General features: G+C 43.4%; 1 protein-coding gene across 2 annotated transcripts in view; it reads left to right on the forward strand.

The window, feature by feature from the left end:
• lrmda (leucine rich melanocyte differentiation associated) overlaps window positions 1–13,736 on the forward strand; it is a 436,664-nt gene that overhangs the window by 307,500 nt on the left and 115,428 nt on the right. For both annotated transcript variants that reach the window (XM_014155085.2, XM_014155086.2), the window contains exon 5: window positions 7,302–7,434. In XM_014155085.2, the coding sequence (XP_014010560.1) occupies window positions 7,302–7,434 (133 nt within the window). The remainder of the gene's footprint in view (window positions 1–7,301; window positions 7,435–13,736) is intronic.

Consider the following 13,736-nt stretch of genomic DNA (forward strand, 5'->3'; position numbering starts at 1 on the left):
CAGCTGTCTATCGTTGTCTCTGATTAAGAATTATACTTAGGCAGCCCTTTTTCCCTCCTTCTGTGTGGGATCTTGTTTTTTTACAGCTCAGGAAGCCTGCAGAACGTGACGTTCGTTTTTCCCTTGGTTTGTTATTTTGTTTGAGTGTTCTGAGTTCAAATAAATATGAGCACATTCCACGCTGCACCTTGGTCTACTCATTTTGACGACCGTCACAGATTAGAGCCTAATTTATTTATTTCAATTGACTGATTTCCTATGAACTGTAATTCAGTAAACTCTTTGAAATTGTAGTGTGTTGCGTTTATATTTTTGTTTAGTATATATTTGCCGTTGCGAGTGTTAGACCACTCTTTGAGGCACATCGATCTGCAGGTTGAACATGGTGAGGTACGTTATATGCTAATATTGTCTTTTATATTATTGTTTGCAAGCGAGCTACCTAGCTAGCTAGCCAGCCAGCCCTTAGAGCTAGCATTGCATTGTGGATTTTGTAGTCGACTTCAACTGCAACAGATTTCCACAACGATTTTCTATTTAACACTGTAAATGAAAGGAATTCATGGTTTCGGGTGGATTTTTCATTTAAGTACATTACACCACTGATATCTAACAATACAAAACAATACAAGCAAATCTAAAAAGTAAAATAATGGAATTAAAAAATATAGAAATATTAAGATGAGCAATGTCAGAGTCCGGAATATAAATATGTATATGATGGGATGTATAGACAGTATGGAAAGTCTATGGATAAAATATGTATCATAACCTGTAGAATATGTAGGATGGAAAATGTTATGTACAGCAATAGTTAAACAGGATAGGCCTTGACTAGAATACAGTATATACATATGAAGTGGGTAAAACCGTATGTAAACATTATTAAAGTGACCAGTGTTCCATGACTATGTACATAAGATAGCAGTCTCTAAGGTGCAGGGTAGAGTACCGGGTGGTGGCCAGCTAATGACAGTGACTAAAGTTCATGGTACTGGGTGGAGACCGGCTAGTGGTGACGATTTAATGGCTTTGAGATAGAAACAGTTTTTCAGTCTCTCGGTCCCAGGTTTGATGCACCTGTACTGAACCCACCTTCTAGATGGTAGCAGGGTGAACAGGCTGTGGCTTGGGTGGCTGAGGTCCTTCATGATCTTCTTGGCCTTCCTGTGACACTGGGTGCTGTAGATGTCCTGGAGAGCAAGCAGTGTGCCCCAGGTGATGCATTGGACAGACCGCACCACCCTCTGGAGAGCCCAGTAGTTGCGGACGGTGCAGTTGCCGTACCAGGCAGTGATACAGCCTGACAAGATGCTCTCAATGGTACATCTGTAAAAGTTTGTCAGGGTCTTAGGACCCATGCCGAATTTCATCCGCCTCCGGAGGTTTTTTACCTTCTCCACTGCAACCCCGTCGATGTGGATGGGGGCGTGCTCCCTCTGCTGTCTCCTGAAGTCCACGATCAGCTCATTGATTCTTTTGAAGTTGAGGGAGATATTATTTTCCTGGCACCACTCCGCGATTACCCTTATCTCCTTCCTGTAGGCTGTCTCGTCATTGTTGGTAATCAGGCCTACCACTGTTGTATTGTCTGCAAACGTAATGATTGGAGTTGGAGATGTGCTTGGCCACGCAGTCATGGGTGATCAGGGAGTACATGAGGGGGCTGAGTACGCGCCCTTGTGGAGCCCCTGTGTTGAGGATCAGCATGGGCAACAACCGTTCTGCTATCTTCACCACCTGGATGCGGCCCATCAGGAAGTCCAGGACCCAGTTGAACAGGGCGGGGTTCAGACCCAGGGCCCCAAGCTTAGTGATGAGCTTGGAGGGTATTATAGTGTTTGAGGCTGAGCTGTAGTCAATGAACAGTATTCTTACATAGGTATTCCTCTTGTCCAGATGGGATAGGGCAGTGTGCAGTGTGATAGCTATTGCGTCATCCCTGGATCTATTTGGGGCGGTATGCAAATTGCAGTGGGTCTAGGGTGTCAGGTAAGGTGGAGGTGATATGACCCTTAACAAGACTCTCAAAGCACTTCATGATGACAGAAGTGAGTGCTACGGGGCAATTGTCATTTAGTTCAGTTACCTTCGCTTTCTTGGTACAGGAATAATGGTGGTCATCTTGAAACAAGTGGGGACAGCAGACTGGGATAGGGAGAGATTGAATATATCCGTAAACACTCAAGCAAGCTGGTCTGCACATGCTCTGAGGAGCCTTGTGAGGGTTAACACACTTCAATGTCTTACTCCCATCAGCCATGGAGAACGAGAGCTACCTGTCCTTGTGAGTGGCGGTGGCCCGCGTCATCGGCACTGTGTTTTCCTCGGTTAGGGGGGCGAAGAAGGTGTTTAGCTTGTTCGGGAACAAGATGTGGGTTTCCGCGACGTGGCTGGTTTTCCCTTTATAGTACATTATTGTCTGGAGTCCCTGCAACATACGTCTCGTGTCTGTGCCGTTGAATTGCGACTCCACTTTGTTTCTGTATTGACATTTTGCCTGTTTGATTGCCTTATGGAGGGCATAACTGGACTGTTTGTACTCGTCCATGTTCCCAGTCACCTTGCTGTGGTTCGCGCTTTCAGTTTTGTGCGTCAATGTGAGAATTCTGAGAATATCTCAGAAGCAACCTGGAAAATATCCCAGTCCGCATGATCAAAACAATCTTGAAGCATAGATTCTGATTAGTCAGACCAATGTTGAACTGTCCTTACCACGGGTACTTCCTGTTTGAGTTTCTGCCTATAGGAAGGGAGGAGCAGAATGGAGGTGTGATATGATTTGCTGAAGGGAGTGCGGGGGAGGGCCTTGTAGCCATCCCGGAATGGAGAGTAGCAACAGTCGAGAATTTTTGAGGCGCGAGTAGTGCAGGCGATGTGTTGATAAAACTTGGGTAGCGTTTTCCTCAGATTTGCTTTATTAAAGTCCCCAGCTAAAATAAATGCGGCCTCAGGATATGCGGTTACCAGTTTGCACAAAGTCCAGTGTAGTTCTTTGATAGCCATCGTGGTTGTGACGATGACCGAAGAGAATTCTCTCGGGAGGTAATGCGGTCGGCATTTCATTATGAGGTATTCCAGGTCTGATGAACAAAAGGTCTCGAGTTCCTGAACATTACCACAATCACACCATGATTAGTTAATCATGAAACATACACCTCTGCCTTTTTTCCCCTGGAGAGTTCTTTCTTCCTGTCCACGGGATGTACTGATAGCCCGGCTGGCTTTATGGACGGGGACAGTATATCCGGAGAGAGCCATGATTCTGTGAAACAGAATATGTTACAGTTCCTGATGTCTCTCTAGAAGTAGATCCTGAGCCTGTCTACTTTATTGTCCAGGGACTGAACATTAGCGAGTAATATACTTGGAAGCTGTGGATGGTGTGCACGCCTCCTGAGTCAGACTAAAAGTCCACTCTGTATACCTCTTTTCTGTCAGTGGCGTCTTGGAGAAGCCTCTGGGATGAGTGAAATTGCCTCTGGGGCTATGGCACACATTCATCGTGAAGCAGAACCAGTTGTTACCTGCCATGTTTACACATTGGCTTGAGTGACATAATCTTGTTTGGAGATCTTTCGTTCCTCCCTGATTAAATACTTTTCCTACAGTTGGACAGTTTTCCTTCAGGTGCCCTATACCCCCCACCAGCACTGGGCCCCGTGCACACTCATCCCTCAACCCATCCACTCAACCCATCCGCTCAAATATCATGAACAAGGTTTAAAGGAGAACTGTAAAAAGGAGATTGAATTATATTTATTCCTATTTGTCAAACAACATCTATTAGAGACTTTTGTGTATTACAATAGGATAAATGTCAGGGGTTTCAGCTCTCTGTCACTCAACTGTTAAAACACCTCAGGCCTGGTCTGGAACTTGTATAATAAACCTTGCATGCATATCATTGCATTTGCGTAGTGGCATAGAGCAGTACAGGTGCTGACAGAAGTTTGCACACATTTTTAATAGCCCATGGCCCGTGAAAAATGTGGCCTTTTATAAATGCATTTCATGCAATTTTACATCATTTTACATGACTGGAGACTTTGGCAGAATATTTTTTATGATCGAAATGATAGGCTACTTTGACACTGACAAACTGAGAATCTGAAATCAATAAAAACGACCTTGTCTTGAATCCATCAATTGCCCAGGCCTAGGTGTGTGGAGACACACATATTGTACAATATGAGAAGGAAAATTATAGTCCTAAAAAGCTTTCCAGTTTCACTGACTCACCCAACGATGTACAGCTCACTGCAGGGACAGTGTTATGGGCGAGCCTTAGGGGGCCTGGCCCGCCCTGCCGTACCTCCTTTCCCAGATTCTTCTCTTTTCAGCAGGAGCCATTTGCTTTCCAACTTGTGTTTTCCCGCGATTGTATTTGAAATATTGCGAAAGGCCTGTTTTGTCTTCATGTTGTTCACTGACAGATTTGCTGCGCGTTCCAGACTATAGGCTATGCCTTGTTATTGGGCTCCACACAATCCACTAGGCAATTTTTTAAAGAAGCTATTGATCCTCTGTGGCTCAATTATTGGCCTACTCATGGTGTAGTATTGCCTGGCTACCCAAACTCCTTGCTCCGGGCCAAACGCTATGCCACGCCCACGGACACTAGTTTCTTCCCCGCAATGAGTCTGGATCTGAGAACCTCCCTGATGATTTCTAGAACGCAAACACGTTCTCTAACCGTTCTGATTGGTCCCAGAAACCACTGATGACTTTGTTTAGTACAAAACCCCTCATTTTAACTTCAGCACAATCGACCTCAACGATGTCAGTCTCAGACTGAAGAATGTAGCGAACATAGAGCAGTGGAAGAATTCAGTTTGAGTCGTCAGGCAAGGTGTACTAGTCTATTCTGAATTATTTCATTTCTTTCTGAACAGACAGCAGCAATTCTATAGCTTTGGCAAATTGATTTACCTCCAGCACCCTTCCAGCGGCTATGATTCTATAAGGAAATAAATGCTCAAGTGCTGCTTCTGTGGCAGTACGGTTGATATTTAAACTAGGTAGCTTACTACACACACTCAAACTAAGTTTACCACCACTCAAAAGTGGCACTTGGCGAGTGGGAGGGCGAAGGGGCAGGGGCACAGGTAGACCCCTATCTGTGTACCTGCCTCCTCTACTGCTAAAACACCTCTGGCCTGAGGGGTATACTACAAAGTAGGATCAATAAGTTAGCCAGCTGACTTTGATAAACAACCAGAAATAATTTGATTTTCGGGTTTATTAAGAAATATAAACTTAGATGTGTGTTTTTGGTTGTAGGCCATGCAAATTTCATGCTTATTTTTCTAAATAATACAAATATATTTCAGAATATTTAGGCAAGTTCGCAGTATAACTTCTAGATCCTGATTTGTACTATACTCCTCTCAGATGTTCTCAGGCTTGAGTCATAATATACTGTTTGTATCATCTTTTATAGTTTATAGATCAATCCATAGCCCCCTTCCCTATAACCGTAGTGTGTTGACAAGCTGACATAGATAGTAACACCAATCTTCACCCCTACTGTTACCACCATCATCACCTTCTGTATGGAGCCTGTCTGGGTCCATATCGTGGTCCATATCGTTCCTCCATGTCCCTCCTCACCCTTCACTTAGCTACTGCTGCTGCTGCTATTTCTCTTCCTCTGTTCTGTTTGGCTGTAACCTCCAGCCTTGACATGTCTGTTACTCTGTTCTGTTTGGCTCTAACCTCCAGCCTTGACATGTCTGTTACTCTGTTCTGTTTGGCTGTAACCTCCAGCCTTCACATGTCTGTTACTCTGTTCTGTTTGGCTGTAACCTCCAGCCTTCACATGTCTGTTACTCTGTTCTGTTTGGCTGTAACCTCCAGCCTTGACATGTCTGTTAGTCTATTCTGTTTGGGTGTAACTTCCAGCCTTGACATGTCTGTTCTGTTCATCTTCTCTGTCCTCCTCTCCTCTGCTCTCATCTCCTCTGTCCTCCTCTCCTCTGCTCTCATCTCCTCTGTCCTCCTCTCCTCTGTTCTCCTCTCCTCTGCTCTTCTCTCCTCTGTCCTCCTCTCCTCTGTCCTCCTCTCCTCTGTCCTCCTCTCCTCTGTCCTCCTCTCCTCTGCTCTCCTCTCCTCTGTCCTCCTCTCCTCTGTCCTCCTCTCCTCTGCTCTCCTCTCCTCTGTCCTCCTCTCCTCTGCTCTCCTCTCCTCTGTCCTCCTCCTCTCCTCTGCTCTCCTCTCCTCTGTCCTCCTCTCCTCTGTCCTCCTCTCCTCTGCTCTCCTCTCCTCTGTCCTCCTCCTCTCCTCTGTCCTCCTCTCCTCTGTCCTCCTCTCCTCTGCTCTCCTCTGTCTTCCTATCCTCTGCTCTCCTCTCCTCTGTCCTCCTCTCCTCTGCTCTCCTCTCCTCTGTCTCTTCTCTCCTCTGTCCTCCTCTCCTCTGTCCTCCTCTCCTCTGTCCTCTCTCCTCTCCTCCTCTCCTCTGTCCTCCTCCTCTCCTCTGTCTCTCCTCTCCTCTGTCCTCCTCTCCTCTGTTCTCCTCTCCTCTGTCCTCCTCCTCTCCTTTGTCCTCCTTTCTTCTGTTCTCCTCTCTTCTGTTCTCCTCTCCTCTGTCCTCCTCTCCTCTCCTTTCCTCTGCTCTCCTCTGTTCCCACCCGCTTTCTGAATGGATCTGTTGTCATCTCCGTATCCCAGCCATTATCAACCTGATGTTTCCTCTCCCTCCCAATGAAAGATAGTGTCTGAAAGCTTAGAGAAGATATCTGTGATGTTACAGGAATGACAGCTCTGGCAGATGGGGCGTATCTCCTTTCGTTCTATTTATATTTCTGCCCTTATTTTTATCAACTTTGAAGGTTATTGCATGGAAGGATATATGTCATCGCCATTATATCTCTACTAAGTAAACAAGTAGTCTTTTCAAGTTGTTTGTTGATATGTCCCGTTTTACAAATTGGAATTTCTGTCATTTCATTTGCATAATAGCTTTTGTACGTGGATATGATCTAGTTGTTACGCTCTGGAAGATTATGTTTAACTACAATATATACACATCTTGTGATTTGATTATGTATTCACTAGATGTGTTCACATTCTATAGTAATATATGACATTTTACTCAAATCATTGTACGTATACATTTGTTTGTTTTTCTGTAGATATTGTTAATTTCCCTATTCTATAAAGAAAAGTGTGTGTTATATGATTTGGTGTACAGTCAACTGAGACATTTCATGGTGTAATACGTAAAGTACATCTCTTGTAGATCATATATCTGTTAGCTAAAAGTGTTACCAACATTTTTGTGTGTGTGTGTGTTTCCTCAGGTACTTTGTTCTGCACAAGCTACCCACCCTAAAGTTCCTAGACACTAGGAAGGTTTGTAAGACAGAACAGCAGGAGGCTGAAGCACGGGGAGCCTTCATGAAGGTGGTTAAACCCAAGTCATCAGACATGGTGGTGAGTGCACGCTTTAAATTGTAATACCGCTGCTTTTCCAGACACAGATTAAGCCTAGCCCTGGATTAAGAAGCACGTCCAATGGAGAATCTCAATTGAAAGTTAGATACAGTATAAAGTGTCTTGAAGTATGTAACTGAATGAGGTGTTACATTCCTGATAGGAGGTACTGGCTCTTCATCCAGGATTGACATATTTAGGGCTTTCCAGTCCAGAGAAACTAGAGTACAGTAAGGGAATAAAGAAACAACAAAAAACATGCTGCCGTCCAAAATTCTGAACTTCACTGCCCAGTTTATGGAACCTATCGGGAAATAAAGAACTAGTTGTTTCTTTTTCAGCCATTCAGAGGGTTGAATGGAGTCCCCCTCATTAGCAGTATGATGAGAGAGATCCTATATCTCCGATATAGCTGATTATCTAATAGTTCCCTCACCTCGCGTTGGGGTCAATCATTTGTCTAATCCATCTAACCCTATTAAGACCATAATTAAGTGATGTGTATGAGCAGTGAAACGCCCCCCCCCCCCCCTCTCTTTCATTCCTTCCTGTCCTCCTTTCTTCATCCGTGTCTGAGTGTCAGTCTCCCGTTGCAGGGGTCCTGGTGTGGCAGCCCTTTGAACAGAAGCCCTTACCGTGCCCCCTCTCCCTCCCTCCGAGGGGACTCTCTTTAATGAGTGTGTGTGTGTGTATGCTTGTGTGTGTCTCTCTGTGTATATGACCATGGTCTGACCTCATTCCGTATGCATAAGCCCAGATCAAAGTGGACGGGCGGCTGTCCGGTCGCGGTAGCGTTGCGGAGCATGACAGCATTGGCCATCGGAGCGACATCTCACGTACACGCTTCATTTTTCTCAACCATGCACTTATTCCTCCCTCGCTCGTTAGGGCCAGACTAATTATAGTTTGGGATTTCATAGATGTAACCCTCCTCACCCTTCTCCCCTCATCTCCCTTTCCCCCCCTCCTCCCTCCCTCCTCTTTCAGAGGGGTGTAAATGAATAGCTTTGCTAAGATTTGATTCCATGTAATTACAAGGTCATTAAATATTTACTGGTTGGATCAGCGAGGCTGCCCTGTCCCAAGGTCCCCGGGGCCTTACAGACCGAGAGCAGTCTGGGCGGTAAGAACAAAGCCAACCAATGACAAGGCATGATGCGTTTCGAACAGACTGAGGGTTGCATGGAGAAATCAGGTAGAAATACAGGGTGCACAGAAAAAATCTAAATATTTATAATTTCAGAGAAAATATTCCAGTGTTTTAGTGTCCGTTCATATGACTCTTTTATCTTGATTCAACGTGCAAATGGCAGAGCAAGAAAGGAAAACAATGAAATAATTTAACCCCATTCTGGCATGTTTCCTAGATTTAGAGGAGTAGAATAAAAACACTGCTCATCCACTTGATATGCTAAGAAGCCGAGTGCTTTAACAATGCTTGTTGGCAGGCAAAAGTCACGTTGGAGGATTGCAGTATATTTACATAGCCTTGCCAATGAGCGGCAACGCTTGCTTCTGTTTTCACAGAGTTAGATATGGCTGAAGATTATCAAGCTAGTTGATTTCTATGTGTTTGTGTCAGAGTAAATAGCAAACCATGCTATGTACATTATCAGATAGAAATGTCCCATTATGTATATCTTCCTTTACTTAAATACTGTAGATAACATACTTTCTACAGTGCAGTACACTGTTTTTTCTGCTCCACCGTAGCAGCCTTTGACTCAATATACTGTGTAACCTTTATACAGACTTCATACACCATTTATGTAGTAGGACTTTGCTCATAACTGAATCGTGAAGTCTCAATGTAGGGCTTATGAAGACCTATGAATACTCTACAAAGCCTTTATAAGTTGTTTGTTTAAAGTGGTACAGAGACCGTGATGAGAGTGAGAGTTGGGCTCGTGTGGTTCTAAACGTCCCATCCCGTGCTTGGGTCCTTGCCTCTTGGGGTGTTGGTTTCCACCATAACAGTTTGTTTTGAGTCCGATGAAGCATGATGTGGCAGCCATAACCCTCTCGGCGGGGCACGTGTACACCCTGCCTCCCCGCCATTTAATTGGCTCCATCATCAGAGCCATTGTGTTTCTGACCAATCGTGCAGGTCACCAATTAACGAGTGGTGCAGACAAACAAGGCATTAGGGAGGAAGAGATGATGATGGTGTAGTTAGAGATTTCTGTTTTCTTTTATGTCTCGTACAGTGGGGTGTCCCTTCATAACACAGGAGCCTGGTGTCTGGAGTTACTGTAGCACAGTTACACTGGACAGTAATTACACTGAACAAAAATATTAACACTAATTAATACTCTCTCTAGTCTCGCTAAATTCTCTCTCTCCTCTCTCCCTCTCTTCTCTTCTCCCTCACACTCTCTCTTTTTCTGTGAGAGTTACTGTGTGTAGATACTGTGGTTGTTTCTGAATACCAATATTTAGGGTATAATCAAAGTTCAAGATGTGTCATGACTGATCAGAATGGGTCAGATCAGACAGGTGGGGGATGACCGTAACCAGGCCTCTCTCTCGCCCACAGAGGGGGGGAGGGAGCTGCTGGATGGTCGACAGTTCACACCCTGTTGTAAATTACAGGAGAAGGAGACTTTATTTCCCCCTCCAGTATTTAACCCAAGGAATGTTCTTTGTTAACCTGTTGAGGGTAGGGGGCAGTATTGACACGGCTGGATAAAAAACGTACCCGATTTAATCTGGTTACTACTCCTGCCCAGTAACTAGAATATGCATATAATTATTGGCTTTGGATAGAAAACACTCCAAAGTTTCTAAAACTGTTTGAATGGTGTCTGTGAGTATAACAGAACTCAAATGGCAGGTCAAAACCTGAGAGATTCCTTTACAGGAAGTGGCCTGTCTGACCATTTATTGTCTTTCTTTGACATCTCTTTCCAAAACTTAGGATCTCTGCGATAACGTGACACTTCCCACGGCTCCAATAGGCTCTCAGAGCCCGGGAAAAACCTGAATGTCGTCATTCCAGCCCCAGGCTGAAACACATTATCGCCTTTCTCAAGTGGCCGATCAAGGGACTGTGGGCTTAGGCGCGTGCACTGGCCGCCCCCGTCTTTGTGTTTTTTCCTCTGTTTACCGAAAAGGAGATTCCCGGTCGGAATATTATCGCTTTTTTACGAGATAAATTGCATAAAAATTGATTTTAAACAGCGGTTGACATGCTTCCAAGTACGGTAATGGAATATTTAGAATTTTTTTGTCACGAATTGCGCCATGCTCGTAACCCTGATTTACCCTTTAGGATAGTGTCTGGAACGCACAAACAAAACGCCGCTATTTGGATATAACGATGGATTATTTGGGACCAAACCAACATTTGTTATTGAAGTAGAAGTCCTGGGAGTGCATTCTGACGAAGACAACAAAGGTAATAACATTTTTCTTATAGTAAATCTGATTTTGGTGAAGGCTAAACTTGCCGGGTGTCTAAATAGCTAGCCCGTGATGGCTGGGCTATGTACTTAGAATATTGCAAAATGTGCTTTCACCAAAAAGCTATTTTAAAATCGGACATAGAGTGCATAGAGGAGTTCTGTATCTATAATTCTTAAAATAATTGTTATGCTTTTTGTGAACGTTTATCGTGAGTAATTTAGTAAATTGTTAGTAAATTCCCCGGAAGTTTGGGGGTATGCTAGTTTGAACGTCACATGCTAATGTAAAAGCTGTTTATGATGAAAAAAATGCATGATTGTAAAATAATGTCTAGGGTTGTCATGATGGTTAGTGCTGCATTAGCTGTCTTCTGGGTTTTTGTGACATTATATGCTAGCTTGAAAAATGGGTGTCTGATTATTTCTGGCTGGGTACTCTGCTGACATAATCTAATGTTTTGCTTTCGTTGTAAAGCCTTTTTGAAATCGGACAGTGTGGTTAGATTAACGAGAGTCTTGTCTTTAAATAGCTGTAAAATAGTCATATGTTTGAGAAATTGAAGTAATAGGATTTTTAAGGTATTTGAAAATCGTGCCACTGGATTACACTGGCTGTTGCGTAGGTGGGACGAATGAAGTTAACTTCTGGGACGTTGCGTCCCACCCTAGTCAACAGCCAGTGGAATCCCGTGGCGCGATATTCAAATACCTTAGAAATGCTATTACTTCAATTTCTCAAACATATGACTATTTTACACCATTTTATAGACAAGACTCTCGTTAATCTAACCACACTGTCCGATTTCAAAAAGGCTTTACAACGAAAGCAAAACATTAGATTATGTCAGCAGAGTACCCAGCCAGAAATAATCAGACACCCATTTTTCAAGCTAGCATATAATGTCACATAAACCAAAACCACAGCTAAATGCAGCACTAACCTTTGATGATCTTCATCAGATGACACTCCTAGGAAATTATGTTATATAATACATGCATGTTTTGTTCAATCAAGTTCATATTTATATCAAAAACCAGCTTTTTACATTAGCATGTGACTAGCATGTGACTAGCATTCCCACCGAACACTTCCGGTGAATTTACTAAATTACTCACGATAAACGTTCACAAAAAAACATAACAATTATTTTAAGAATTATAGATACAGAACTCCTTTATGCAATCGCGGTGTCCGATTTTAAAATAGCTTTTCGGTGAAAGCACATTTTGCAATATTCTGAGTAGATAGCCCGGCCATCACAGGCTAGCTATTTTGACACTCACCAAGTTTGGTACTCACCAAACTCAGATTTACTATAAGAAAAATTGGATTACCTTTGCTGTTCTTCGTCAGAATGCACTCCCAGGACTTCTACTTCAACAACAAATGTTTGTTTGGTTCCAAATAATCCATAGTTATATCCAAATAGCGGCGTTTTGTTTGTGCGTTCAAGACACTATCCGAAGGGTAATGAAGGGTGACGTGCCCGGCGCGTTTCGTGACAAAATAATTCAAAATATTCCATTACCGTACTTCGAAGCATGTCAAACGCTGTTTAAAATCAATTTTTATGCGATTTTTCTCGTAAAATAGCGATAATATTCCGACCGGGAGTCGTTGTTTTCGTTGAAAGACTGAAAATGTAAACATGGAGTCGTCTCGTGCACGCGCGCACCCGTCTCATTGTTCTCAGATCGACCACTTACCAAATGCGCTACTGTTTTTTAGCCATGGCCTGCAAAGTCATCATTCAACGTTCTGGCGCCTTCTGAGAGCCTATGGGAGCGTTAGAAAATGTCACGTTACAGCAGAGATCCTTTGTTTTGGATAGAGATAACAAAGAAGGCCAAGAAATGGTCAGAGAGGGCGGCTCTGGCGACTCCTGACTGGCGGGCGGCTCTGGCGACTCCTGACTGGCGGGCAGCTCTGGCGACTCCTGACTGGCAGGCAGCTCTGGCGACTCCTGACTGGCAGCCGTCGTTGTCCGATTTCAAAAAGGCTTTACAGCAAAAGCAAAACATTAGATTACGTTAGGAGAGTACCCTGCCAAAAAAAAATCACACTGCCATTTTCAAAGCAACTAGATGCATCACAAATACCCAAAACACAGCTAAATGCAGCACTAACCTTTGACAATCTTCATCAGATGACACTCCTAGGACATCATGTTACACAATACATGCATTTTTTGTTCGATAAAGTTCATATTTATATATAAAAACAGCATTTTACATCGGCGCGTGACGTTCAGAAAATATTTTCCCTCAAATGCTTCCGGTGAATCAGCGCTACAGTTTACACAATTAGAAAACATTGTTAAAATGTATTATTGTCATTCAAAGAATTATAGATTAACATCTCGTGAATGCAACCGCATTGCCATATTTAAAAATAACTTTACTGGGAAATCACACTTTGCAATAAATGATGTGGTATGCTCAGAAAAATAGGCTAGGCGATACATGTTAGCGCCATCTTGGAACCATCTAAAATCAAAAATACTATTGTAAATATTCCCTTACCTTTGATTATCTTCATCAGAAGGCACTTCCAGGAATCACAGGTCCACAACAAATGTAGTTTTGTTCGAAAAAGTTAATAATTTATGTCCCAATAGTTCCTTCTTGTTAGCGCGTTCCGAAGGCTACTCATAATGTACTGAAGCGCGCGGGACTTGTCGTCACGAATGTGCAAAAAATATATATTTACGTTCGTTCAAACATGTCAAACGTTGTATAACATAACTCTTTAGGGCCTTTTTCAACCAGAGCTTCAGTAATATTCAAGGCGGACGATTGCATTGTCTTACTAATCGTTTCGGAACAAAAGGGTTCCCATGGGCGCCCGCGTCGTAGTAGTAATAGCCATCCCCTGTGACCAACTTCCCAAGCCGCTCT

Source organism: Salmo salar, chromosome ssa18, assembly GCF_905237065.1.
Source record: "Salmo salar chromosome ssa18, Ssal_v3.1, whole genome shotgun sequence".
NCBI classification, from domain to species: Eukaryota; Metazoa; Chordata; class Actinopteri; order Salmoniformes; family Salmonidae; genus Salmo; species Salmo salar.